At 58.1% G+C, this 26788-nt stretch overlaps 1 protein-coding gene across 1 annotated transcript; it reads left to right on the top strand.

Annotated features, from left to right (window-relative positions):
- The first annotated feature begins 13563 nt into the window (after positions 1–13563).
- Positions 13564–24013, top strand: LOC138099943 (keratin, type II cytoskeletal cochleal). Its single transcript, XM_068997562.1, has 9 exons — positions 13564–14282; positions 15008–15216; positions 17616–17676; positions 18323–18418; positions 19085–19249; positions 19729–19854; positions 21205–21425; positions 21939–21973; positions 22849–24013. The coding sequence occupies exons 1-9, from the start codon at positions 13896–13898 to the stop codon at positions 23034–23036; spliced, it is 1488 nt and encodes a 495-aa protein (XP_068853663.1). The 5' UTR covers positions 13564–13895; the 3' UTR covers positions 23037–24013.
- Positions 24014–26788: the final 2775 nt, after the last annotated feature.

Genomic DNA, 26788 nt, shown 5'->3' with positions numbered 1-26788 from the left:
ACTCAGTGGGTCTTTGGCAGGACTTTTCAGGGTAATCCTGATGGTTTGTTTTAATGATTAATCCCAAGTTCCTGTCTGGAAGCAGCCAAAGCTCGTGGCTCTGCTCGGTGGTGAGATTATCCCTTCCTCGTGGGCTTCTCCAATGGCTCTGCGGCTGTAGGCACAGACGGGACCCCAGTGGGCATCAGGTCAGGGGTCACCCTTGGCCTTGGGGCTCCTGGTGGTGCTGAGGGCCCTGGGGATGGCCCTGGAAGGCTGGATGCCTCCGAGGGAAGCAGGTGCAGGTGGAATGAGGGCGCTTTGGGGCAGTAGAGGCTGGGAGCAGTGTCTGCTCTGATCCTGGTGGGATGTTCCATGATCCCAGGTCATCCCACCTGTCTGAGCATCAATCCCTGCTCCTTTCTCCTCCAGGGATCAATTCTTTCCCTCATCCTTTTTCTTCCATGAAATGAAGTTTCCAGACCTGGGTCCAGCCCATGGGAGCAACAAGTTTGGCTCAAAGAGCATCCCCAGTGCGCAGTGGCCCAGGACGGCTCTGCAGGTGATGGGATCCAAATGGATCTCGATGCCTTTTGATTCCCAGCTCCGGCACAGCATCGTGTCCTGTGTCCCACATCCTCCCCATCCCTGGAAGTGTCCAAGGATAGGGCATGGAGCAACATGAACCAGCGGAAGGGGGTGGAATGGGATGAGCTTTGAGGTCCCTTCCCACCCAAACCGTTCCATGATTCCCCGATCAGATGCTGGAGATGGGCCTGGATGCCTCTGCCACAGAAAGGTGCAGGAGGATGGTTCAGGATGAAAACTGCCTTGAACTCCTGGGAAAAGCAGCGTGGAACCCAGTTTCTCACTGGGATCACTGGAGCCACTCTGCTCTGAGATGGGCGAGGCTTTTCCAGTGCTGTGTCCTTCCAGCAGGATGGGTTTGGTTTGCAGGGAAGGGGTTTGCAGGTGACGTGGGATGTGTGGGAAGAGGACTCGGCCTCTCCTTTCAAGGCTGAAGCTCCTGCTGTCCCACCTGGTGAGCAGAGGGCCTGGGGGAGTCCTGTGGAGGGGAGACACACTGGGGGACCCTGATTTCAGTGCCCGTGGTGCTGCTCCTGGGCATTTTTTGGTGTTTGTAGGGAAGGATCCCGTGGCTCCTCCGGAGGAGGGAGGACCTGTCCCCAGCTCAGCTCCTGCCCCTCGCTCCTGCCCCTGCTGCCCTCCCTGCCCCGGGGAGAGGCCGAGCTGACTCAGGCAGCTCCTGCCCTTCCTGATGTTCTCGGTGCTCCTCCTTGGCCAGGTATTTGGTTCAGTTTGGGATGGGCTGGTCCCCAAAACAGGGCATTTCAGCCTTCCTGGCTGCACAGAAATCCTGCTGGAAAGGGACAGGGACAAAGGAAGGCGGGGATAAGGTGGAGAAGGGGATGAAGGGTCCAGTCCCATCCGGCTGGACAGCTGTGTCCTCCCTCTGCCGTTCCCCAGGTGCTCCCAGCCTGCTGTGGTTGGGTGCTGAGCCATCCCAGAGCTCCCTCTCTGGCTGGGTCACTCTGTGTGTGGTTGGTTGGGGGGCTGAGGCCGGGGGCTGGGCACGGGGAGATTTAAACCATCCCCGGGAGCCTTGAAGGTGCTTCAACCCCCTCGGGCAAAGCTGGGGAAGCTGTGACCCTGCCCTGGAGCCCTGGGGGTCATTGCCAGCACCTGGAACTGCCCTTCAGGGTCAGTGGCTCAATGTGTGCAGTGGAACCATTCCTGTGTCAAGGCTCCCCAAGAAATTGGGGTTTATTAGTGAGGAATGAACTGGGAATCAGCCCCAAGAGAGCTGAGTGAGGAGGAGGAGGAGCAGCACTGAGGGGGCTCTGGAGGGAATGAGAGGGTCAGCAGGAGACAGGTGATGGAGCTGCCCCTGGAATGGGAATCGCCCCTGGAGTGGGAACTGTGTGGGGCTGGTGACCCACGGCCGGGAATGGCCGGGGCTGGGGGCAGTGGTGGGACTGGGAACGGCCGGGACTGGGGCACAGGTGGGACTGGGAACGGCCGGGACTGGGGGCACAGGTGGGACTGGGAATGGCTGGGGCTGGGGGCAGTGGTGGGACTGGGAATGGCCGGGGCTGGGGGCACAGGTGGGACTGGGAATGGCCGGGACTGGGGGCACAGGTGGGACTGGGAACAGCCGGGACTTGGGGCACAGGTGGGACTGGGAATGGCTGGGGGCAGTGGTGGGACTGGGAATGGCCGGGGCTGGGGGCACAGGTGGGACAGGGCAGAGCAGCTCCCGGTTCTGCTGCTGGAGCCTCCTCGAGGTCAGCTCAGGTTTAGAGAAACAGAAGAAGGAGAGGATTTATTTTGTGAAATGTGTGGTTTGGTTTGGTTTGTTCAGTTTGGCCGCTGGCCCCGGGCTGGGCGGGGCGGGCGTTTCGTGCTGCGCCGGGGGCTGGGCTGGGCAGTTTGGGACTGGGCACTGCCCAGTTTGGGTTGGGCGTTTGAGACCCCCTTCAGGGCTCTGGAGAAGGGAAGGGGCCGGGCTGGGGACGTGTCCAGGCCACGCCAGGGTGGGACAGAGGGGCTGAGGCAGGTCCGTGGTCCTCGGGGGACACTGTCCAGCCCCAGGTGGGCATGGGGGGGACCCTGCAGGGACAGGGGGTGGGCACGGGGGGGACACTGCAGGGATAGGGGGTGGGCACGGGGGGGACACTGCAGGCCTCCCTCTCCCCTCCCCCGTGCTGGGATCGGGCTGTGGGGGCTGGGAACGGGAGAATTCCTTGCCAGACTGGGGGCTATTTGTGGACTCCGTTTTGGGGGTGGCTGGGGGGAGCTCTGCCACCCTCCCAGGCTCCTTTCCATCCCTGCTCCTTCTCCCTCTTCATTATCCCTTCTCTCATCTTCACTTGTTCCTTCTCCCCCCTTGCTCCTCCCTTCTCCTCTCCCCTCTCGTGTCCCATTCCCCCTCCCTCCTCCTCTTTTCCTTGCTTTCTGTGCCTGCCTAGAGCCATCCACATCTCTTCCCTCCTTTCTCCTGGAATCCCAAATCAGGCTCTTTCTGATTTCTGGGTGAAACACAGGGAAGCTGAAACTCAGCCCGAAGCAGGCGTCAGAGCCCAGGAATGTCCCTGGGGCTGGCGAGGCCGGCCGGGACCTGCCCACGGCACCTTCACTCCCAGGAGCATTTCCCACTCAGCTGAGCTTTGGCTCACGGAGCTTCCAGGAAATTTCAGGTATTGAAAAAAGTCTGAAACACGACTAAAGCCAGGGCTGGTGATGTCACCAATCCTGCCGGGTGCTGCTGGCTCTGCCGAGGGGTTGGGTGGCCGTGGCTGTGCCGTGGAGTGGGGAAGCTGCTTTGGGTGCTGGAAGTGCCCCAGTCCCATCTCCCTGCCGGGGTCAAAGAATGGAGTCCTGGAATGATTCGAGAGGGAAGGGCCATTAAAGCCCATCCAGTGCCACCCCTGCCGTGGGGCAGCTCTGCAGGTGGGGTCTCACCTGAGCAGGGCAGAGGGGCAGAACCCCCCCTGCTGCCCACGCTGGGGGTGCTGAGCAGCTGAGGGGGCTCTGCTTCATCTCCAAACCCTCTCTTCTCACCTGAGATGGCCCCAAAGTCCAGGAATGGTTTTCCCACAGAAGCTGTGGCTGCCCCTGGATCCCTGGCAGTGCCCAAGGCCAGGCTGGACGGGGCTTGGAGCAGCCTGGGACGGTGGGAGGTGTCCCTGCCCATGGCAGGGGTGGCACTGGATGGGCTTTAAGGTCCCTTCCAAACCAACCCATTCCGTGAATCCCCAGCTCTCTCTCTTGTCCATCATCTCCACTCTGGGCTGTACTGGGAGCCTGGAGGTGCCCAGTTCCCTCTGCAACAACCAGTCCTGTTACTGCGGCCAAAGGCTCCTCCTTTCCCGAGGTCCCGCTAATGAAAGGAGCAGGACTGAGGCCCAGGGAGCGTTTCCAGCTTGGTGTTTCCCAATCTCCACCGGAACAAATGACTTCATTCCCTTCAACAGCGCCCAGAGCCAGCTCCGATCCCCATGGCTCTTGTGTCACTTTAATGAGGCTTTTGTTTGCTCTGGGTGTCACTCCCAGGCTCTGGAGCACAAAGAAGGAGCTGCTGCTGCGGGTTCTGGGAGCCTCTGGCTCTTCCGGAGCTGCCAGAGGTTTAGGAGCCAGCTCCCTGTTTTGCAACAGGTTCTGTGCATTAAATACACTGGGATCGGGGTTTTTTGGGATAACAAAAGGGCCTGTGACATCCCAGTGGCCGTTAGAGCGGGTTGTTTGCATCTGGAGTCGCAGGAACATCCTCTTGCCCCAGTTTGGGGGTTTGTGGTCGGAGCGATCCCAGCCTGCAGCAGCTCCGCTCCCGAAATCCGTGCAGCAGGAGGAGCTTTGGGGGTGGGATATCTCTGGGTGTGGTTTTTCCCCTGTGAGGATTTGGGCTCACCCACGAGCTGGGAGCAGAGGTGGTGGGAATGGGAGAGGGGATGGTGCCACTGCTGGAGGCAGCAGCTGTGTGGGGACGAACTGAGGGACAATTTCCCCTGGGCTCAGGTGGCAGCTCCTCAGCTGGAGAACCAGGGCCGTGTGCCTGCAGCTTCCAGGGCCACACGCCCAAAACACCAGGAAAAAAAAGTCTGCTTTTCCCATTTTTTCCTGGCCACTTGTGGGAATTGGATCCATCTCCCACTTCTCCCCTTGTGCTACCAGAACCTTTCTGGCTGGGCAGAGCGGGTGTTTGGCCATGGCCAAACCTCGCCACAGCGTCCCTGGCGTGCCTTGTTCTGCTTCCTAAGTCATGGAATCGTGGAATTGTTGTGCTTGGAAAGCTCTCCAGGATCAACTGATGCCATGAAGATTTTTGCCCTTTCCTTTATACCCCTGTTATACCTTTTTACAACTCCTGTATTCTCAGTGCTTTTTTGCCTACATTCTTGGACTTGTTTGTTAAGCTAAGAGACTCAATATTTTAGAAGCTTCGTAGCCGGGGATCAGTGTGCCCCAGAGCCCAGGGTCCTCTCCAGAACAGATTCTGTAAACCAAGATAGAACCATCCAGGGAAGGTTCCTTGGGGAGGGGAGCTCACTTGAGCCTCTCATTGGGGAATCTTTGATAGATCTGCTAATTAGTAACACCTATAATGTGATACCCGATGTTGGGGGGGGAGAGAGAGGTGTGGAGACAGAAGACGAAGACAGAGACTCGGTGGGGTACATCTCGATGCACGTGACCTGGACGTGTACACCTAAGGATTCTTAAAATAAATACCAAGGTAAAATCCCTTTTCCCCTTCTAACCGTGTGTGACTCCTGATTTTAAGACCAGGAAAAGGCATCACAACCTTGGCCCCGATGCCCACAAACTCCTGTCCCCAGGTGCCACATCCACTCTCCCTCTGAACGCTTCCTGGGATGGGGCCTCCCCCACTGCCCTGCTGGACGCCCTTTTCCATGGAGACATTTTCCCAAATCCCCAGTGCTGCGGTGCAGCCCCGCAGGGCGCAGAGGGGCCGAGCCCCAGCCCTGCTCCGGGTCAGCGCTGGGATTCCTGCAGAGGGGCACTCGTGGGGCTGGGGGATTCCTGGAGCCGCTGCCCATCCCGATGCATCTCGGAGGGAAATCTGGCACCGAGCCTGTGCCCTCGGGGGGTTTGGAGCTCGGGATGCAGGCTCAGGATTGTAGGCTCAGGATGCAGGCTCGAGCCAGAACGTGGAGGCAGAGCAGGAATCAGCAGGAATCTCCTCCTGCTCCGCTGCTCTTGGCCCCGGGAGGCTGGGCTGACGTGGCCCGAGGCCCGTGGCCGTCCCCACGTGCGTGAAGTGTGCCAGGGCCACCCTGTAATCCCTGTAAAATCAAGGACCAGGGCTGAGTCATCCCGAATTTTAACTCCTGGGCTCAGATTCTGAGGAGCTGAGTCACAGCCAGAGCGCTCTGGGAACCGGGAGCTCATCCTGCCTTGGAGGGGCTGTTTCGCCCTTTTTTTGGGTGGGTGAAGCTCTTCCCTGCACTGAGGAGCGCTGGAGCCCACGGAGCGCAGGAAAGAAACATCCTGAGCATGGGATTGTGGAGTGGTTCGGGTGGGAAGAACCCTAAAGCCCATCCAGCCCCACCCCTGCCACGGCAGGGACACCTCCCACTGTCCCTGTCCGGCCTGGCCTCGGGCGCTGCTGGGGATGGGGCAGCCGCAGCTCCTCTGGGCATCACGGAGACCTCTTCTTTTTCCTGGCGCTGTTTTTCCCTGTCTCCTTTTCCTGCTGAGCCTCTCTCCTCCCGTGGGAGGTGCCACAGGTGGAGCTCGAGGCTGGAGCTGGGTTTGGGATGCAGGTGGGTGTGGGGAGGAGGGTTCCAGGTGTGGCCCCTGCTCCGTGGAATGCTGGACCTGCTCATCCTTCCCCTCCCAGGGCGGCATCGATGTCCTCGGCAGCGTGGGTGGGTCCAAGGCAATTATCATTACAATTAAAATTGTAATTATTGTTGTCAGCGCTGAGCGCATTGATCAGGAGGGGCCCGAGACAGACGGGCCCCACCCTGTGCTCCACCAGCTCCAAGGCTGCAATCCTGCCCTTTGCTCCCCGTCCTTCCTGGTTCCCGCTCCCAGCTGGGGGGAGACCAGAGCCAAGGAGGGAACGGCACCTTCCTTCTGGAAGCTTCTGTCATCTGTGGGCTCAGTCTGGCCCTGGAGCAGCTGCTGCTGCTGGGATAAAATCCCTGACTGGAGCGACAGGTGAGAAGGCCAAAGCCCCAGATTTGGGAGCTCGGCTCTCCCTGGTTCTGTAGTTCCTGCAGGAGAACCCCTGCGAGCAGGACCAGCCCCTCGGGGGCAGGGATGGCTCCGGGATTACAGCAGCTGTAAAATCCTCGTAAAATGTCCCTTGTTTGCTCTGCTCCCGTCCCTCCGATGCAGACAGTGACTCACGGGGCGGAGGCTGCGCTCCTTCCCAGCCCCTCCGCTCTCCTGCTCCTTCCTCCTGCCCCAGAGTGGGCTCTGGGTTCTCAGCCTGGAGCTGTTTCGGGAAGGTCCTTCAGCCTCCCATTGTGAGCAGTCAAATCTCTGAAATTCCTGAGGTTGCACGTAGAAAACGTCCCAGGTGAACAAACCCCGGGGTCATCCCTCGTCCTCCTGGACACGGGGGTGCCACTTCTGGAATTCTGCCTGGTCCTGTCCACCCTCTGGAGCAGGAGGACAGTTTGCCCTGAAAATGATGGACTTTTTGCAAGATTCCAAGTAATTTTCAGAGCCACACGTTGGTGACGTCCCTTGGTGTGTGGGGAATGAGGGAAATGACGCCAGTTCTCCTCCTGCCTCTCCCATGCCCTTCCTGCAGGACAGTTTGTCTCCAAGTTCCTTTTCCATGTTATTTTTCTCCCTTAGGAGCATTTATCGGGCAACAAATCCATTTGATTTTGCCAGAGATCCTGGAGGCGGAAGGTGAGGAGCAGCTTCATCCTCGTGTCCCCTGTGTGGGAGTCATTGAGACCCCCAGTCCTTGCCCACAATTCCCATTGCCAAGGGCTGCACAGAGGGATTGGGATGGCTGCCGATGGGAACTGAGTGTTTTGGGGGGAGCGAGAGCCTTAATCCTTCCTGGATTTGGAAATGGGATCCACTGGTGGGAAGTGGCTTCGTGCCATTGACTCTGCCCATGGAGAGGAAGGAGGGCTTTGATAAGAGCATTTTTTTGGGCTGACTCTGCTGGATCATCTCCCTCCTTGCTCCATTCCTTGCACCGTTCCCTCCAGCCTGGGCGGGACTCGGGTCCCAGAGTCTGCAGTAGTCCTGAGTTCTGTCCTGGGTTTATTCCAGCTCCCATAACTGGGGTTCCCTCAGAGTGACCTCATGGTTTCCATCTGCTCGGAAAGGGCCTCGTGGCTTTGGAGCTGATGGGAGCAGGGACATGGGAGGAGCTGCTCAGGCCATGTGGGATCCCGGGAGGGACAAGTCCAGCCAGGGAGCGATGGGGACACGGGACCATCAGGGGTGGTCCAGGAGCAGCCTCCCCTTGGGAAGGGTTACCTGGAGAAATATGGATGGAGAAAGGAGAATTTCCTAATGATTCTGTGTTTTGGGGCAGATCAGCCCAGATTGTGTCACTTTAGGAAAGACCCTGAGGGGCTGGAGTGAGTCCAGGGATGGGGATGGAGCTGGGGAAGGGCTGGAGCAGCTGGGAAGGGTCTGGAGAACTCCTGGGGGAGCTGGGAAAGGGCTCAGGCTGGGGAAAAGGAGGCTCAGGGGGGACCTTGTGGCTCTGCACAACTCCCTGACAGGAGGGGGCAGCCGGGGGGGTCGGGCTCTGCTCCCAGGGAACAGGGACAGGAGGAGAGGGAACGGCCTCGGGCTGGGCCAGGGCAGGCTCAGGGTGGACAGCAGCAGGAATTTCCCCACGGAAAGGGTGCTCAGGCCTTGGCAAGAGCTGCCCAGGGAGGTTTGGAGTGCCCATCCTTGGAGGTGTTCAGGGAGGGACTGGAGGTGACACTCAGTGCTCTGGGCTGGGGACAAGGTGGGCATCGGGCACAGCTTGGCCTCGATGGGCTGGGAGGGCTTTTCCCACCTCAGGAATCCTGGGATTCCGTGTTTTTGTAGCTCAGGGTGTCTGGGCTCTGCTCTGTCCCTGGCAGGATCTGCAGAGCTTCCATCAGCCCTTGGAGCCTGGGCAGAGCAACAGACTCCAAAGTCAGCCGGGACTTTGTGAGGAGAGAACAGGAGCTTTCCATCCTCTCCTGAGATGTGTCCTTCCCAGAAAAACTGAGCCCAGCATTCCCAGTGCTGGCAGTTTCACCCCAGCACCGAGAACCGAAGTTTTAATTTGTTTGTTTGTTTTTCCTTAAGGCTTTGGCTGTGGGAGGGACTCTCAACTTTCATGTCAAAAGTATCCAGGTAATGATGATTATCCATAATTATAACTATATTTATCTGTATTCCTTCAGGATTTCTTGTAACCACAAGGTCTTGTAATTTGGGGGAAAGGGGAAAAAACAGCTTTAAACCCTTGTCCAATGAGCTGGAGAGGGGGAAAGTGCACGGCTGGGATGCTGGGATACCTTCTCCATGTGTCAGACCACATTCCATGTCCCGGGAAGGATCCCTGGGAAGGATCCCAGTCTGGGCTGGGTTCCCTGGTGTGTCCAGGAGCTCCTGGCGGTGGGCAGAGCAGTGGGGGTGGAAAAGCTGCTCTGCAAATAGGGCAGGAGGAGAGTGGGGCTCCATCCGCGGGGGAAGGGCAGCCCCATCTCTGCGCCGAGCCCTGGAAGGGGCTGGGGGGAGAGATTCCAGCAGGAGCAGCTCCTTGGGGGGTCCAGGTTGTTCACAGAATCATGGAAAAACCTGAGATAAAAGGGACCCATGAGGATCATCGATTCCAGCTCCTGACTCTGCACAGGATACCCCAAAATCCCCCCAATCCCAAAATCCCGATCCTGAGAGCGCTGTCCAAATGCTGCTGGAGCTCTGGCAGCCTCGGGGCTGTGCCCATTCCCTGGGGAGCCTGGGCAGTGCCCAGCACCCTCTGGGTGAGGTGGGTGATGAACCTTTTCCCAGTATCCACCCTGACCCTCCTTGGCGCAGCTCCGGCCGTTCCCTGGGTCCTGTTGCTGCTCCCCAGTTCTTGGTGGTGCTGGTGACTGGTTTTGTGCTGTATCCAAACCTTTGGGATTTTGGCTGATAGCCTTCTTGGGCTGCAGCAAACCGGACAAGTGTGGGCAGCTCTGAGCTCCAGGAGCTCTTCCCCAGGGATGGATTTCAGGGCCAGCGGCTTCCAGGAGTGGCCAAGAGCTGAGCCAAGAACTTCCCAGGCCCAGCAGGGTGGGCAGAGCCAGAGGAGAGGTGAAATGCAGCTCCTGGAGGGAATTCGGAGCTTGTGGGAAGCCTTGGGATCACGGAGCTGGATCTGTCACCCCAGCCAAGCTGAGACAGTGCCCTGGGCACCCTGAGGGGCCTCGGGACTTAGGGAGAATATTGAATGATTTAGGACGAAATTTCTCCCAGGCCCTGGAATGGATTTCCCAGAGCAGCTGTGGCTGCCCCAACCCTGGCAGTGCCCAAGGCCAGGCTGGACGGGGCTTGGAGCAGCCTGGGACAGTGGGAGGTACCCCTGCCACTGACAGTGGTGGCACTGGATGGGCTTTAATGACCCTTCCCACCTGAACCACTCCACGATTCCATGATCCCATGATTCTGTTCCTGATAGTCCCTGTGATAATTGATTTTTGGGTTTTGCTGTGTTGCAGCAGAAGGAATTCCCGGATGAGGAGTTCCTGGAAGCCTTGGAGCCGTTTGGGTGAGCCTGGACCTGGCAGAGCCCTGATTCCTGTGCCAGTGCAGGGCTGGAAAAGAGGGGAGGAAAATGTGGTTTCCATGAGTAAATCTGGATGAAGTTGCAGCCTGAACAATCCAAGGGCCTCTGCCAAAGGCACTGGAGCAGGGAGAGGCCGTGGCCGGGAACGTGGGTCCTCGGAAAAGGCGCTTCGTGGACTGTGAGGGTTTTGGCTGTTCCGTTCCTGCGGGATAAGGCCGGGAGGGCGGTGACTGCATGGTGGAAGGTGTCCCTGTCCCTGTCCCTGTCCCTGTCCCTGTCCCTGTCCCTGTCCCTGTCCGTGCCAGGGAATTGCCCTGGATAATCTCTGAGACCCTTCCAACCCAAACCATTCCACAATTCCCATCTGGGGGAATCCCACCGGGCTCCCAGGAGTCACTGCAGGGCTTGGGGAGCAGCCGGGGCAGAACACGGGATCAGGCCCCAGTTAAAGGACACCCACTGGGACACAGGGCCCCGACCGCCGGCGGGAAGGAGGCACCAACCTTTGGAACAGGTGATCCCTGCAGATCAGCAGCTGTTGCCAGGCTGGAAAGGGCACTCCCTGTTGCCGAGGTCTGGGCTGGAGCTGTGTCATTCCATTGCCTTTATGGCCTGGTGACACAGGAAATGGGCCTGGAGTCAATAAAACCCCGATAAACGGCCACCTCATCCCGATAATCCGTGCATCAGATTGTGCCTCTCGTCGTGGAGTATCCTGAGCTGGATCCCAAGGACCACCAAGGCCAACTCCTGCCTGGTGACGTCCAGCGCCTGCCTTTGGGATCCAGGAGAACAAATTCCCTCTGGACCGGTCTCTATTCACAGGAATTAGGATGAGCTGGAGATTCTGATTAGTGAGGCTGCTTTGATCCTGGGAGAGGGATCTGGGATCGCAGCCTTGGGAGATCTTCAGGATCTTGGGAAAGGTGCTCTTGTGTTCCCATTGATTTTTGGGTGGGTTTAGCAGGAATCAGAGCTTGGCAGTGCCGCTGGACGTCAGGAGAGTTTCGTTGGACATCATGAGGAACTTTTCCATGGAAAGGATGGTCAGGCACTCCAGTGGGGGCGTCCCCATGCCTGGAGCTATCCAAGGAATAACGATGTGGCACTCAAGGCTCTGCTGGAGATCGGTCCCAGGTTGGACTCCGGGATCTGGGAGGGCATCTCCAACCTCTGGGATTCTGGGATTCTGGGATTCTGACAGCCCCGAGGGCCCCATCCGGAGGTCACCATCTCCCAGAGCCTCCCAGAGCCTCCCCTGAGCCTGGAGGCTGATCCCCATATCCCACATCCATTCCCCAGCCATGAGCCCGCCCAGACACTGCGAGGTGTGGGGACAGTGGATGTGGGATCCAGGGCCAGAACCCTTTGGATCAGGAATCAGAATCACCAGCAGGGCCTGTGCAAACAGAACCTATGGATGCTCCTGCTCCCAAACGCTTTCAATGCAAACACGGCAGTCCAGGCAGGCACCAGGAGGGATCCCCTGGGATAACCCAGGAGGTGTGGAAACCCCACCAGAACCCGTTCCCAACACATAATTTCACTCACCTGCAAAGATTTTCCTCTTCCATGACAATATTTGATTTTGTTAAATATTTTTTTTTGGCACTTTCCAGCTGGAAATTGTGAGCCTGGTTTGTTTTCCCAAGGATTCATGGAGGGATTGGTCGTTTGTGGGAGTTTCGCTGCTCTGGGAGCGTCGGAGCCAGTCCTGGGTGTGCAGGGCCAGGCGGGGATGTGGCTCCCAGCGTGGCAGGCAGGGAATTCACTCCCCAAAAAGTCAAAAGTGAGCTCGGTGCCACTAAACCCCAACCCCTGGGGTCACCCACGAGGGCTGGGAGGAATTTACCGGTCAGAGCGGTTGTGGAACAATCCCGGGTTGCCATGGAACAACAACACAACAAACCCTGGGACACCTCTGCTGGCCAAGTCCGGCCCTGCCCCACCTGGCTTCAGCCGGGGCTCAGCCGGGGAAAATCCACCTGGCGGGGGGAAGGGAGCAAAACGGGGAGCAGCGGGCAGGGGATGAGGCGCTCTGATCGCACCTGGATTGCTCGTGGTGCACGGAAGGCAGGTTGGGCTTTGGAGGAAGATGGGCTCACCCTCACCCAAATGCAGGGTGCAGTCCAGCTCCCCAGTGCCGAGCTGGGATTCCTGGAGGCTGCTGGGAGCAGCTTTGGGATTCAGGTTGGGATTCACCTGCCTGGATTCACCTGCCTGGATTGATTCACCTGCCCGGACTGCTCCTCCTGTGCCTCTCGTGGTGTGTAAAAGTCCCTGTGTGCTGATCCCGGCTGGAACCCAGCCTGGTAACACCCGGAGCCGGGTGGGAGTTGTTGCCTGACCCTCGGTCCCACACTCAGCTTCCATCCCCGTTTTCTCGGGACATCCCGGTGCCGTTCCAGGAGCAGCCTGTCCGTGGGAGGCTGGACACTGCCGCGTTCCCGGCTGTGGATGGACAGAGTGACCCCTGTCCTGCCCCCCAGCCCCAGGGGAGGTGCAGGGCATGTCTGGAACACTCCACTTCTTTTACACTCAGTGGATTATTTTTATAATCCCAGGATCGATTAGGCTGGAAAAAACATCTGAGATATCGAGTCCAGCCTGGGATGGGAGCCGAGCCAGGTGCAGGACTGGCAGGAATCCTTCAGGAATCTTGCCCCATCTCTCTCCTCCTGGCTCGAATTCCCCCTTTTCCCTCTTTAAAAAGAGAATTTCCTGTAGCAGCCGGGCTTCTCCTCTCCCCCAGAGCAGGAGGGGTGGATTCTGAGCAGGCTGAGTTTGCAGCCAGCCTTATCTCCCTGTCCTGGGGACAGAAAAGCTGAAGGGTGACACTTTCAGGCCAGACTTTGAAATCTCCTGGGGAATTTACGACCTGATAGCCAAGAGCTGAGGCTTGCTGGGACTATTTGGAAATGGCGAAAGCCCTGAAACCCATTTTTTTCTCTGCTTTTTCTTCACAGAACCCCAGAATTCAAGCAGGGACCCAGAACGTTAAACCAGGATTTTATTCCTGTCTCCGTTTGAGTGTGGACTAAATGTTGGGTGGGATGCAACCCTCCTTACCCCCCTCGGTTTTAAGGGTTTATTTGAGGGTTTAGCAGGAGAGGGAAGGGCGAACAGATCCCCCCGGGCGGGCGGGCGGGCTCTGGGTGCCGCTGGCAGGGCCCGGGCAGTGCCCTGGTTTATATTAAACAGGCAGGACCTGGCGCCGGGGCCCCTTTATCAGCTCTGGGCCGTGCCCAGGGGAGAACCCGCCTGCAGCACTTCCAAATCCCTGTGTGTTCCCTGTGTCCCCCCCGGCTCGTTGCAACAGCCCCGTCTGGGCACGGGGAATCCGTAGGGAACGGGGGCCAGAGCTCGGCGTTCGCCCCACGGGTGGCACAGAGCGGGGACACGGCGCCAGGTGTGTCCCGTCCCTTCCCGCGGCCCTTCCCCTCTCCTGCCGGAGGGTGGGAATGCAGCCAGGCACACCCAGCTCCGAGCAGTAAAATGATCCCTGCTTTGCCCTTGGGCCAAGCCCAGCTTTTCTAACGGATAAAAGGGGAGGCAGCGGGAGCGCTCTCACTCCCCTGGGCTCCAGCGCAGCCTCCCTGAGCTTTGGAAGAGTTGAGGGATCCCGACCGGCCCTTGCAGCACCATGTCCCGCTCCGTGACCTTCAGCTCCCGCTCGGCCGCCGGGCCAGCCCTGAGCCAGGTGCGGGTCAGCTCCGTGTCCACCTCCCGCAGCTCCGGCCTCGGCCGCGCCGGCGGCTTCGGCAGCGCCAGCCTCTACAGCCTGGGCTCTGCCGGCAAGAGGGTCTCCCTGGGAGGGGGCAGCTCCTTCAGCGTCCGCTCGGGCTACGGCTACGGGGGAGCGGGATTCGGGGGCAGCCTCAGCCCCGGCGGCATCCAGGAGGTCACCATCAACCAGAGCCTCCTGACGCCCCTGAACCTGGAGATCGACCCCACCATCCAGAGGGTCCGCAAGGAGGAGAAGGAGCAGATCAAGACCCTGAACAACAAATTCGCCTCCTTCATTGACAAGGTGAGGACTTGGGCTGGCTCAGAGCTCTGGGGGTGCTGAACGGCAGCTGGGACCCAGAATTGGTTGAATCACGAACGGGCTCAGGATCAGTCCTGGAGAACGGGGTGGGATTTGCCCACTGCAACCAAATAATTCTTATTATTCGATGTATTAAAGGCCTGCTGGCATCGCCAACAGAACAGCTATTTGCCCTGCTCGGGCTGCCTTTGCAGCCCTGATTCACCTGGGATTGCCCAAATGGGGGTGCAGGCTCTGCACCCCCACCCCAGCACCCAACCTGGGGAGGAAGAGGTTCCTGGAGGGAGCTGTCCCAGGAGAGCAGCTGGAACCAGGGCCTGCCCTGGGTGTTTATGCTGCCCTGCACAACTTGGCTCTCTTGCACTAATTGACCCTGTGTAAATCCCGCTCTGGCATCCCCAAAATGTGAGGAATCCAGCCCTGGAGTTGGAGCAATTGGAGGCTTTGAGGTCTGGAGCCGGTTTCTGTCAAGTGTCAGCCCAGCAGAATCTGCTTTTCTTTAATTCTTCCAAAGCCTCAGGGTCACAAACCAGGTCCCAGAGCAGGCAGCCTCTTCACCATGGTCTCCATGACCCTCCTCTGGTGCTTCCCACACGCACCCAAATTCCTGGGACAGGGTTACCACCTGCAGCCCAGTCCTTCCATCCCCTGTAGCGTAAGCTCCCCTCTCTCCCACCATCCCAAATGATCCCTGCGCTCCCTCCCAGGTGCGGTTCCTGGAGCAGCAGAACAAGATGCTGGAGACCAAGTGGAGCCTCCTCCAGGAGCAGAAGACGACGCGAAGCAACATCGCTCCCATGTTCGAGGCCTACATCAGCAACCTGCGGCGGCAGCTGGACGGGCTCCTGGCGGACAAGGGGCGCCTCGAGGGAGAGCTCAAGAACATGCAGGACCTTGTGGAGGACTTCAAGACCAAGTAAAGTATCAGTGTCCTCCTGGCAGGGTGGTGAAGCTGCCAGCAGGGCTGGGCACGGATGTCCCCGGCTCCCCTGGCAGGCAGGGAGATGTTTCCTGGCCAGGAATGAGGGTTTTAGTCCAGGGAAGCTGCCTGGATTCTTCTTGCTCGTTGTTTCTGGCACCTTGTTCCTGCCTGGGCCAGTGCCCCCGTCCCCTTGGCTTTGCTTTGGGGCCTCCTCAGGGCTGGAAGTGGTGTTTTGGGGCCTCCTCAGGGTCACACGTGGCTCTTTGGGGTGGCCGGAGCCCCGAGAGCTCTGCAGGAGCTCCCGGCTCGTTCCCTGGGCATTGCCCTGCAATTCTTCAGTGACTTTTCAGTGTCACCTGGGAGGAGCCCCAGAAGAAAGGTGGCCTTTGTCCCAGCCCAGCCGGGAAATGCCTCTGAGAAGGGAAGGGAAGAATAGGACGGAGCTGGCAAACTGGATCAGGCAGGAACTGCAAACAAACAGAGCTGATAATCCCGGGGTGTGTTTAGGGAGAGGCAACACCCAGAGATTCCTAAGGAGCTGCTCGGGAATGATGCTCCCCCAGCCCTGGCCGGTTGTTGCGTCTCCGTTATTTCATCCGCAGTCAGCCTTGGGATCTCTGCAAGGAGCTGGTTTGCACCCAGAGGGATGAAACCCCAAAGCTTGGTTACATTTCCTACAGATTCAGTCCATGGACTCATGGATTTATTCCTTCAGCCTACAGATCCATGGGAAGCCAAACCCTCTGTGTGCTGAGAGAAGGGAAGCAGGAATTAGGAGCAGAAGTAGGATGCAATAACTGGAATGCAGAAGCTGCTTCTCCCCATTTATGTGGAGAAAATCTCATTTATAAATGGAAAACCTAAACCGTGATGTGCTCTGGGGGTGCTTGTGGCCTCTTTTACCTAAGTCTGGTTTCCACAGGAATTCCCAGGGGATATTTAGGGGAGGAAAGGCTCCAGGGATGAGACCCAGCCCCTCACTCAGGAATTGCAGTGGGAGAGGGTGTGGAACCAGCCGGGATCGTGCTGCCCATGGGGCTCAGTGCCGAGGGGTGAGAGTGTCCTGGGCTTCCAGAGGGGTCTCAGGACAATATTGGATGATTTAGGAAGGAAATCCCTCCCTGTGAGGGTGGGGAGGCCCTGGAATGGATTTCCCAGAGCAGCTGTGGCTGCCCCTGGATCCCTGGCAGTGCCCAAGGCCAGGGCTTGGAGCAGGGATAGCAGAAGGTGTCCCTGCCATGGCAGGGGTGGGATAGGATGGTCCCTACAAACCCAAATCATTCCATGATTCCATGGTTTACCAGTTCATTGACCAGCTTGACCCCAGGAAATGAGGAATTTGATGATTCATTCCAGAAGAATTCAGTGTTTTTACCTCTCTCTGCTGATCCCTGTGTGCGGAGGTGACGCCTCTGTGTCATTTCCCGGGATTTATTCCTCTGCAATAGCACTGGCACCTCACTGAACTCCAAAGGGGCAACGTCCATTGATCCCGGTGTGGACGGGCACGATTCCAGGTCAGAGCAGGAGGGAGGGGCAAGGAGGCCGGGAAGGTGAAGCAGCCCCTGCTTTGGAAGGCAAATTCCAGCTCTGGCCATGCAGGGCCCATGTAAATAAAGAGCCTTAACCTGGCAACAATTCCCAAACAGCCCAGGTGCCTCCTGCTCTGTTCTTGGGTTCCAGGTCCCCAGAGCAGGGTGGGGCTGGAGGTTTGGGCCAGTTGGGAGTGCACAGACAGGTCCAGGTGGGCTCCAAGATCCAGTTTTGCAAATCAGTGGTGGTCCTGTAAAGTCCATGGAGAGGGATTTTTGTCTACTGGAGACCTTTAGGTGAAGCCCTGGAGATTTCAGGCGAGCCCCTCATCTGAGGCTGAGCTCCTAAAGGAGGGGACTCAGCAAGACTGGAATTTGGTGAGGCTTTGGAGAAGAATGAGGGTAGTTGATCACCTTCGGCTCTTCCCCGTGTGTTCAAAGTGTTCCCAGCAGTCTGGAATAGGGAAGTGCAGAGTGGAAGCAGCTCCAGCAGGCGCTGGGATCAGCCCAGAGGAGTTTGTGGGATCTGTTTGTGTCTCTCCTGCTTTGTGCTGGCTCCCTGAAGGGTTGGTGGGGGCACAGCCTGGGCCCTCCCCGAAGGAGGAGCAGGAATCTTCTGAAGCACAGGAATTTCTGGGATCATGGAAGGCAGGGAGGGGATGCTCTCCAGGTGGTGGTGGTGGTGGGGAGCAGCTCATCCAGAGCGGACCTGGGGCACCTCCGGCACACCGGCCTTGGGGAATTGCTGGGCTGGCTCCCAAGAAATGGAGGGATGGGGAAGAGAACTGGGCTAACATTTCACTGGGATGTTTTTCCTTTTATCCAGGTTCTAACTTCACAAAAATCCCTCTTTTTTGGCAGGTACGAAGATGAGATCAACAAGCGCACGGCGGCCGAGAATGAGTTCGTGGTGCTCAAGAAGGTACCGTGGGTCAGGGAATCCTCAGAGGGCTTGGGTGGGAAGGGACCTTAAAGTCCATCCCATGCCCACCCCTGCCATGGGCAGGGACACCTTCCGTGGGCCCAGAGGGCTCCAAGCCCCGTCCAGCTTTGGACACTCCCAGGCACGAGGCAGCCACAGCTTTTCCCTGGGATTGATCATCAGCCCTTCCTCCCCATTTCCCCAGCTCGCAGTTTACTCTTTGCCCTACTCGCAGTTTCCTCCAGCTCTGCTGAAGCTCTGAGGGGCAGAATTCCATCCCACACCTGCCAAAGGCAGCTCAGGGGAGGCCCTGAGGTCTCCACACACGCAGGGAAGCGGTGTTGGATGCCAGAGGTGTTGGAGATGATGCCAGATCTTTCTTTGGGATCTTTCTTTGGGATCTTTCCTGAGGTCTCCATATCCAACCTGACACTGAACTTACGAGCAGGGATCCAGGGGATCCCCAGGACTCTCAGGATCTTCACTCCAGCAGCGTTCAGTGCCCTGGGAGATGAATTGTTGGCCCTGGGGTGTCACTGGGACACCGGAGCTGGTTTGGGGACTCTCCTGTGGAAGCCACCAGAGGCTGGGTGGGCTCAGACATCCAAGCTCCCCAGTCTCAGTGGGTTATCCCTCGTTTTTCCAGGATGTGGATGCTGCCTACATGAACAAGGTGGAGCTGGAGGCCAAGGTGGATGCGCTGACAGATGAGATCAACTTCCTGAGGGCTTTCCATGAGGCGGTGAGGACCCTTCTGCTCCTTCAGAGGGGGAGAACAGGGAATGAACGTGGGACACGCGATGGATTCATGGAGTCTTTCCTTCCATGAGCAAAACTAAACCTGCAAGTGAAGCGATTCCTCTGAATTCCCATGGATTGTCACACGGACTTCTCCCTGTCTGGGATGTGGGGTGGATGGATTGCAGACATAACGGGACAGACGTTCTATTTGGGATGCTGTTTGTATGAAAGCAAGGAAAACGAGTGGTTAGCGGGGATTTGGTGCTGGGGGAGGTGGTGCTGTGTGAGAGGAATGAAGGAAAGCGGCTGTTCCAGGCTCCTTCCTCCACCCCGTTGTTGGCAAGATCAGGGATTGCCTGAGCTGGACACGCCCTTGGGAGAGGTGCTGGAATTTGGCCCCTCCAGGTTCTGCAGCCAGCTGGGCTGTTGTCTAAGGAATGGGGTACCAGTGGGATAAGCAGCCAAAGCAGGGATAAGCAGCTCCAGCTCTGCTGTTGGTTGTTGCTCTGGGCTTTGCAAGGTTGGTTCTCTCCTAATTAATGATTATATTGATAAAATTCTTCTTATCTGCCTCCCTTTCCCTTCTCTCCTTGGTTTCCCTTTTTAATTGGCTTCCAAAAGAGGGGCCCTGAAACCTCGCTGATTAATGGGCTTGGTTTTCCTGCAGGAACTTAACGAGCTGCAGGCCCAGATCTCCGACACCTCGGTGGTGCTGTCCATGGACAACAGCCGGAACCTGGACCTGGACAGCATCATCGCCGAGGTGAAGGCGCAGTACGAGGACATCGCCAACCGGAGCCGCGCCGAGGCCGAGTCCTGGTACCAGAGCAAGGTGAGCTTTGGGAGGGGAGAAGGATCCAGGGAGACCTTGGAGCCCCTTGCAGCGCCTAAAGGGGCTCCAGGAGAGCTGGAGAGGGCCTGAAGTGATGGGACACAGGGAATGGGGTCCCACTGCCAGAGGGCAGGGATGGATGGGAGATTGGGAAGGAATTCCTCCCTGTGAGGGTGGGGAGGCCCTGGAATGGATTTCCCAGAGCAGCTGTGGCTGCCCCTGGATCCCTGGCAGTGCCCAAGGCCAGGCTGGATGGGGCTTGGAGCAGCCTGGGGCAGTGGAAGGTGCCTGTGCCCTGGCAGGGGTGGCACTGGATGGGCTTTAAGGTCCCTTCCAAGGCAAACCATTCCATGATTCCCTGATCTCCAGCTCTGTCAGCACCTGTGGCCCCTGTGCCATGGGGGGGGGGGGGGGGCTCTATCCCGCTCATTCACTGCCATCCTGACCCCATCACGCTGTGTCCCACTGCTCTGTCCCAGTATGAGGCGCTGCAGGTGACAGCCGGGAAACACGGGGACGACCTGAGGAACACCAAGAACGAGATCACGGAGATCAACAGGGCCATCCAGAGGCTCCAGGGGGAGATCGAGAATGCCAAGGCCCAGGTGAGGAGCGGCCCCTCTCCTGCCCTTCTCCAGCCCCGGAACTGGGATCCCTCTGGGGACCAGGGACAGCATCTGAGGGAGCGGCTGGAGCTGTGCCAGGGGAGGGTTAGGTTGGATGTCAGGAAAGGTTCTTCCCCAGAGGCTGCTGGGCACTGCCCAGGCTCCCCAGGGAATGGACACGGCCCCGAGGCTGCCAGAGCTCCAGGAGCGTTGGGCCAGCGCTGCCAGGTGTTGAATTTCGGGGTTAGTGGGATTTTTAGGGCTGTCATGTGCCGAGCCATGATGGTCCTTGTGCGTCCCTTCCAACTCCAGACCTTCTGTGATGTTAGGGATGTGTCAGGGCTCTGGGTGTCACACAACACCTTGAATGCAGTGATTTCAGAGATCTTTCCCAACCTTTGCAATTCCATGGTCTGTAAGAACCACTCCAGGGTGGCTGCACTGCTCGTCCTGAAGGATTTCAGTTCTGCTGGGGAGGAGGAGCGCTGGGAGCAGGGTGACCCTGCCAGGAAGGTGGATTTGGGGGAGGATGAGTGGAAATCGCCCCTGGAACACAGGGGGGGCCCCACACAATCCTCGTGCCCTGCCGTTCCTGGGATCACTGTCCACTCCCTTTGCCCAGCAGAGAACACCATCTTTGGGCACACACAGGGATTTGGGGAGCTCTGTTTGCTTTCACTGGGGTTTTATCGCTTTATCAGGGCCGTGGCTCAGGCCTGGCCTGGAGCTCCCAGCGCTCCAGATAAACCCAGTGATTCATCCCGGAATATTTGGTTTCAGGGCAGGGAGGCTCTGGCACCAGCCACGAGCTGCCCGGCAGCGGCTCCCGTGGACAATGGATGGGAGCACAAAGCCTCTTTGGAGCCCTTCCTGCCAAGCACGGTGGCTTGGGAGCTGTGGGGGCACAGATGGGGGCTCCCTGGGGCCCCACAGGGCTGGTCTTGGGCTGGGTCTGGGTGTTTGGTAGCTCCAGGTGTGCTCCAGTCCACACCCGCCCACACCTCAGTTGGCCGGAGACTGCCCGGCTCTGAACAAGCTCCGGGGAAATTGGGAGAGAAAACCTGAGAACCCCAAGGGACCTGTGGGATGTGGGGGACTGGGAAGCTGAGGATCACCTGAAGAAAGTGTAGCCAGTGGACAGAAACCTGGTCTTCCTTCTGGGAGACCTGGGAAGGAGATGAGTTTCCATCTCCATCCAGTGCCCAAAAAACCAGGCAGGGATGAAGTCCCAGGGATCCAGTTGTGCTCCAGATCCACGAAGGGGGGCTGGCAGCAGAGCCAGAGGTTTGGGGCACAGGATCCTCCTCCAGGGATCAGGAGCCCCCTGATGTGGCCGCTCCATCCCCGCAGCGAGCGAAGCTGGAGGCGGCCGTGGCCGAGGCCGAGGAGCGCGGGGAGTTGGCCCTCAAGGATGCCAGGGCCAAGCTGGAGGAACTGGAGGCCGCCCTGCAGAAAGCCAAGGCTGACATGGCCCGGCAGCTCCGGGAATACCAGGAGCTCATGAACGTCAAGCTGGCCCTGGACATCGAGATCGCGACCTACAGGAAGCTGCTGGAGGGCGAGGAGAGCAGGTGAGGACAGGTGGAGTGGTGGTGAGCAAAGATTCCCTGTGTTCCCCCCAGGAAGGATCCAGCCCTTTGCTGCCTTTGCCTGGGGACTCTGTGAGAGCCCAATTCCCATTTCCACAAGGAAATGCAGGCGAGGAAACCTTTGAAAAACTGAGTTCTGGTCCTGGAAATGCTTTGGCTGAAGAGCCAAACTGGCAAATTCTGAGGAAAAAACCCCAGGGAGAATAAGCAAAGAAGGATAAAGTTGGTTTCCATCATGTTTTGTGCTGTGGCAGAACATTTCCAAGTGGAAATCCCTGCGGAGTTAGGACAGAACTTCTGTGCTCTGTCCCCCTCTGCCATGGGGATAACAGAGCTGGTCAATGCAGGGCTGGACAAAACCTGGGGGGCCCAGGGGTCTTCCTGGGATTAGGTACAGCTGGAGTAGTAAATCCCAGCCTTTGTCCTCCTCCTGAACCCCGAGGCCCAAGGAAAGCTGGGTCTGATCCCTCCTCTTCCCTTCGTTTTTTCCAACAGGTTGGCTGGGGATGGAGTTGGCAACGTCAACATCTGTGAGTGGATTTTGTTGTTTGTAGTGGTTCCACCTCGTTCTAAACCCATGGAAAAGGGGGCTCAGAGTGCCCCAGTTCACCCAGTTCAGCCCCTCCTTAGTGGGAGCACCCTGAAGCTGGGGGTGGTGCTGGGGCTCCATCCCAAGCCCAGCCCCGACTCATCTGGGCAGAATTGCACTTGGGGCAGCGCTGATCTTCCTTTCCCCCATTTGGATACGGATAGAAAAGCACTGCTGGGAAATGCATTCCCTGCCTTGGGAACTGGTGATGGCACAGGGTGTTTGTGCAGCTTGGGAGGTGTTGGATCCTCACCTGGGCAGGATCTGCTCTCTCAGGGATGCTCCAAACCAGCGGCTCCAATTTCCAGCCACTTAATTCCTGCTGGGAAGTGGGGAACCACGTTCCCACAGCTTTGGGGCACCAGGAGATGAGCTGAGGGTGTTTGTGAAATGGGATTCTCCATGGATTTTCTAGGGGTTCTCCATATGTTCTCCAAGCTCAGGGGATCCTGAGCCAGGTGGGGTGATGGAGTGGGAAGACAAGAAGGAAGGACTTTAAACTGAAAAAGGGGAGGTTTAGATGGGATAGTGGGAAGAAATTCTTCCCTGTGAGGGTGGGGAAGCCCTGGAATGGATTTCCAAGACATCCAAGAGGATGGCTCATCCCTGGAAGTGCCCAAGGGCAGGTTGGATGGGACTTGGAGCAGCCTGGGATGGTGGGAGGTGTCCCAGCCCATGACAGGGGTGGCTCTGGTGGGCTTTAGGGTCCCTTCCCACCCAAACCATTCCATGATCCCACGGGAGCCTTTCCTGAGGGTGCCCAGCTGGGTGCAGGTTCCAGGTGCTCACGTTCCCTTTGCTCCTCTCCCATCCCAGCCATGGTCAGCTCCAGTGGCGGGGGCGGATATTCCAGCTCCAGCGCACTCCTGGGAGGAGGGATCGGAGGCGGCCTCAGCCTGGGATCGGGAATGGGCAGCGGAGCACTCGGATTCTCCTCTGGAGGCTCCTCCAAGTCCTACACCATCACCACCACCTCGTCCAGCCGGAGAAGCGTCAGGAAGTAACTCCAAGGATGGAGCTCGGCACTCCCAGCACCCGAGAGAGGGAAACAATGGAAAAAAAAGTCTTGGTGCCTTTTGTAGGATGAATTGGCTGCAAAACTCCTGCAGTGCTGAGGCCCTGCCCCTGCCCTGCCTGGGCTTGATCCTGCACTCCTGGAGTTGAGCCATTCCTCTGGGAGCAGGATCAAGCCTGAAGGGGTGAAATTTATCCCAGGAGGGAGGTGGGGTATCCCTGCTGTTACCCTTGTGCTTGGTACCCCCTGCTCCGGGCTGGATTTCACCCTTGGAAAGGCAAATCCCACGTTTCTACAAAAGACCAGAAGATTCTCTCCCTCCTGACAGGATTTGGAAGACTCCAATCCCTCAGGCTCCTCAGCCCCCACTGAGGGCTCACCCTGGGCTGGGTTTTTTTAAATATACCAGGAAGAAAACAGGTTTGGGTCTCCCCTTATTTTCTGTGGGGATGGGCTCAGGGTGGGGGTTCAGCATTCTCCTCTGACTGGAGCTGTTTCTGACCAAAGGCAGCACTGACAGATTGATTCCCGGCTCTTTGTAGCAAAATAACTCCTCAAGAACCTCCCCCACCCTTTCCCTCTCCTTAAATGAAGCCCAAAGCTTGAGGGATCTGAAACTGCTTCAAATTCCACGTGTCCCACTGAAATGGGAATCAATTCCCTATTTTTGGTGTCTCTGTTTACCACCCCATTTAAGGGTATTTAGTGATATCTGGAGTCTCCTGCAGTGAGGGTTCAGTTGATGCCCCATTCCAAAAACTCCGTGTTCCTGCCAAAATGGGTCTTCAACATGCCAGGGAAATTGTTGTTACTGCAGTAGGAAGAGTTTTTAGGGAAATAACTCCAAGGACCTGCTCCCAGTTGTTGTGCTGATGTTCAGCCCTGTCCTGGCAGTGTGGTTTGGGTTGGATTTTTATGCTTTTTGTGTCTCATGAGTCCTTTATTAAAGTTTCCCTTTTAGCTGCATGTCCAGTCTCAGCCAAGTTCTTCGTGCTGCCCTGGATGCTCAGGAGCTCTGGAAAATCTCCAGGGATCACTTCCTGCCGTGTCTGGAGCCCGCCCCGGCTCTGTCACCTGGAGCAGGCCCTGGGCACGGTTTGGGGTTTGGGGTTTGGGGTTTGGGGTTTGGGGTTTGCTGCTGCAGAGCTCATTCCGGGCTGGATTTTGCCTGCCTGGAGTCTGGGCAGAGGGACAGGGGGAGTTTGCTCAGTCGTGGTTTGAGCTCAGGACTGAAATGGAATCTGGTTTTAATGGGAGAGAGGAGAGGGATTTTAGCCATTCTTGCTCCTGGATTCCCTGGAAAAACCCTACAAAAATCCTGAGCTTGGAGAAGACCCTTTTGTGTCCCAGGGAAATGTGGGGAGCTTTGTTTCCAGCTTTGCCACGATCCCGTGTCCCTCTCCCAGCCCCGGCTCCCTCGTGGGAATGTTTGAGCCTCCTTGGAGCTGGGAGAGGGGATCTGGGTCATCTGGAACAAGGACACAATTCCCTGTGGGGCTCCGGGGGAGCTGGGCCCATCCCAGGGCAGGTTGTGCCTCTCCCAGCCCAGGGGGGACAAACCCTGGCTGGAGCCGCAGCTCTGTGGAGCTGGAGCCAGAGGCTTTGGGGTCACTTGGGAATGCTGATTCCTCTGGGATGGGGGTGAATCCTTGACGGATTCTGCCACTGCCTCTCACCCAGCACCCCCCACCTGATCTGTTCTGAGCCAGTTTGGGGAGAAGGTGCCACCGTTTGTCATCCTTTGGGTGGCTTTGGGACGCTTGGGCAGGAACTGTGTGGTTTTGGGTACTTGTGGGGGAACTGTGGTCTCTGCGCGTTACCAGGGATTCCCAAAGGCTCCAGTGCTGCTCCTTGAATTTTTGGGTGCCAGGACCTGGGAAGGGCAGTTGGTCTGGGGGGCTGCAGGTGACACCCCTGAAGGACAGGGCCACCCTGAGGGACCTGCACAGGTGACACCGAGCTGAGGGTCAGGGACACCCCTGAAGGACGGGGCCACCCTGAGGGACCGGGACAAGCTGGAGCAGGGCCCTGTGGGGATCTCCCGAGGTTTAACAGGGCCGAGGGCAGGGGCTGCTCCTGGGCCAGGGCAGCCCCCAGGATGGATCCAGGGGGATGAGCAGATGGAGCAGCCCTGGGAGAAGGACCTGGGGGTGCTGGGGGTGAGAGCTGGACCTGCCCCAGCCCAGAGACCCCCGAGCCTGGGCTGAGCCCCAGCATGGGCAGAGGGGAGGGGGGGTTCTGTCCCTCTGCCCCGCTCAGGTGAGACCCCACCTGCAGAGCTGCCCCAGCCCTGGGGCCCAGCACAGGGAGGACCTGGAGCTGCTGGAGAGATCCAGAGGAGGCCCCGCAGCTGCTCCAGGGCTCCTCTGGAGCCAGGCTGGGAGAGCTGGGGGTGCTCACCTCACTCTGGGGAGAGCTCAGAGCCCCTTGCAGGGCCTAAAGGGGCTCCAGGAGAGCTGGAGAGGGACTGGGGACAAGGGCTGGAGGGACAGGACACAAGGAATGGCTTCCTGAGGGCAGGGATGGATGGGATATTGGGAACCCTGCTCCAAAATAACAATCCTCAGGGAATTGTTAAAGTTTAAGATCATCAAATCCTGGTTGAGACTTTCATCTGATGCTTCAAAGGAATGAAATGGCCTGAAAGCAGCAGGGCCTGGGCTCAGCTCCCCTGAGCAGGGGGGAGTGAGGTGGGAGAGGGGGAAACTCCCATCCTGGGAAGCCTGGTTGGCTGGGTGAGGTTATAAAGGACGGCACCACAAGGAGAGGACCTCTCCCAGCCTCTTGCTGGAGATGGTGGGATCTGGTGCTCTTGTCCTCCTCCTGGGAACTGGTGAGTGGGATGGGATGGGATGGGGTGGGATGGGATGGGATGGGATGGGATGGGATGGGATGGGATGGGATGGGATGGGATGGGATGGGATGGGATGGGGATGGGTGGGATGGGATGGGATGCGGGTTGGGGTGCCTTTGCTGGGGGATCACCCCAATGAGCTGAGCAGGACCAGGTCAGGTCCTGGGACAAGGAGCTGCCTCCCCTCCCTCCCACCTCATTGTAATCCCTGCACTTGTGGGAATGGAAGGACCAGGGAACTACACCGAAGGATCTGGTTTTAATGGGAGTGACGAGGGATTTTCACCTTTCTTTCTGCTGGATTCCCCAGAAGAAATAACAAAACTCTTGAGCATGGAAAAGACCCTTTTGTGTCTCCATGCAATGGGAAATGTGGGGCTTTGTTCCCAGCACTGCCATGAGCCACAGTTCGTCCTGGCCACCCTTCCCATGGGAGCTGCTGCTGTTCCTGCTGCTCAGATTCCCCTGCTCCAACCCCAGCCCTGCTGGTCCAGTGGGAATTTCTGGGTGCTGATCCTGGGGCACTTCCAAATCCAAATTCTAAACCTTTGGGACGTAGGTGAGACCTCGCTGGGAGTGGAAAGTGGCTGCAAAGGGCAGAGAAAAGGAATCCAGCTTAGGAAATTCCTTGGAGAAGAGGCGGATTTTGGTAGGTGAATCCTCCAGCTTACAGGTGTTGATGGGAATGCACCTTCCCCAAGGAGCAGTGGGAACGGGGTCCCGTTATTTGTCTGTCTGCAAATTCCAACCCCTTTGGCCTCCAGTGGGAGCCTGATCCTGTGTCGCACTGTCGGGACAGTGGGATTGGCTCCTGGGGTGCGTTTGCAGCTCTGTTGGGCTGCATGGGATGAGCTGACCTGTGCAGGACTGCCTGGTGGATTCACAGC

Source organism: Aphelocoma coerulescens, chromosome 29 (assembly GCF_041296385.1).
Source record: "Aphelocoma coerulescens isolate FSJ_1873_10779 chromosome 29, UR_Acoe_1.0, whole genome shotgun sequence".
NCBI lineage: Eukaryota > Metazoa > Chordata > Aves > Passeriformes > Corvidae > Aphelocoma > Aphelocoma coerulescens.
The sequence above is the reverse complement of the archived record's forward strand: the minus strand, read 5'-3'. Positions and strand labels throughout refer to the sequence as shown.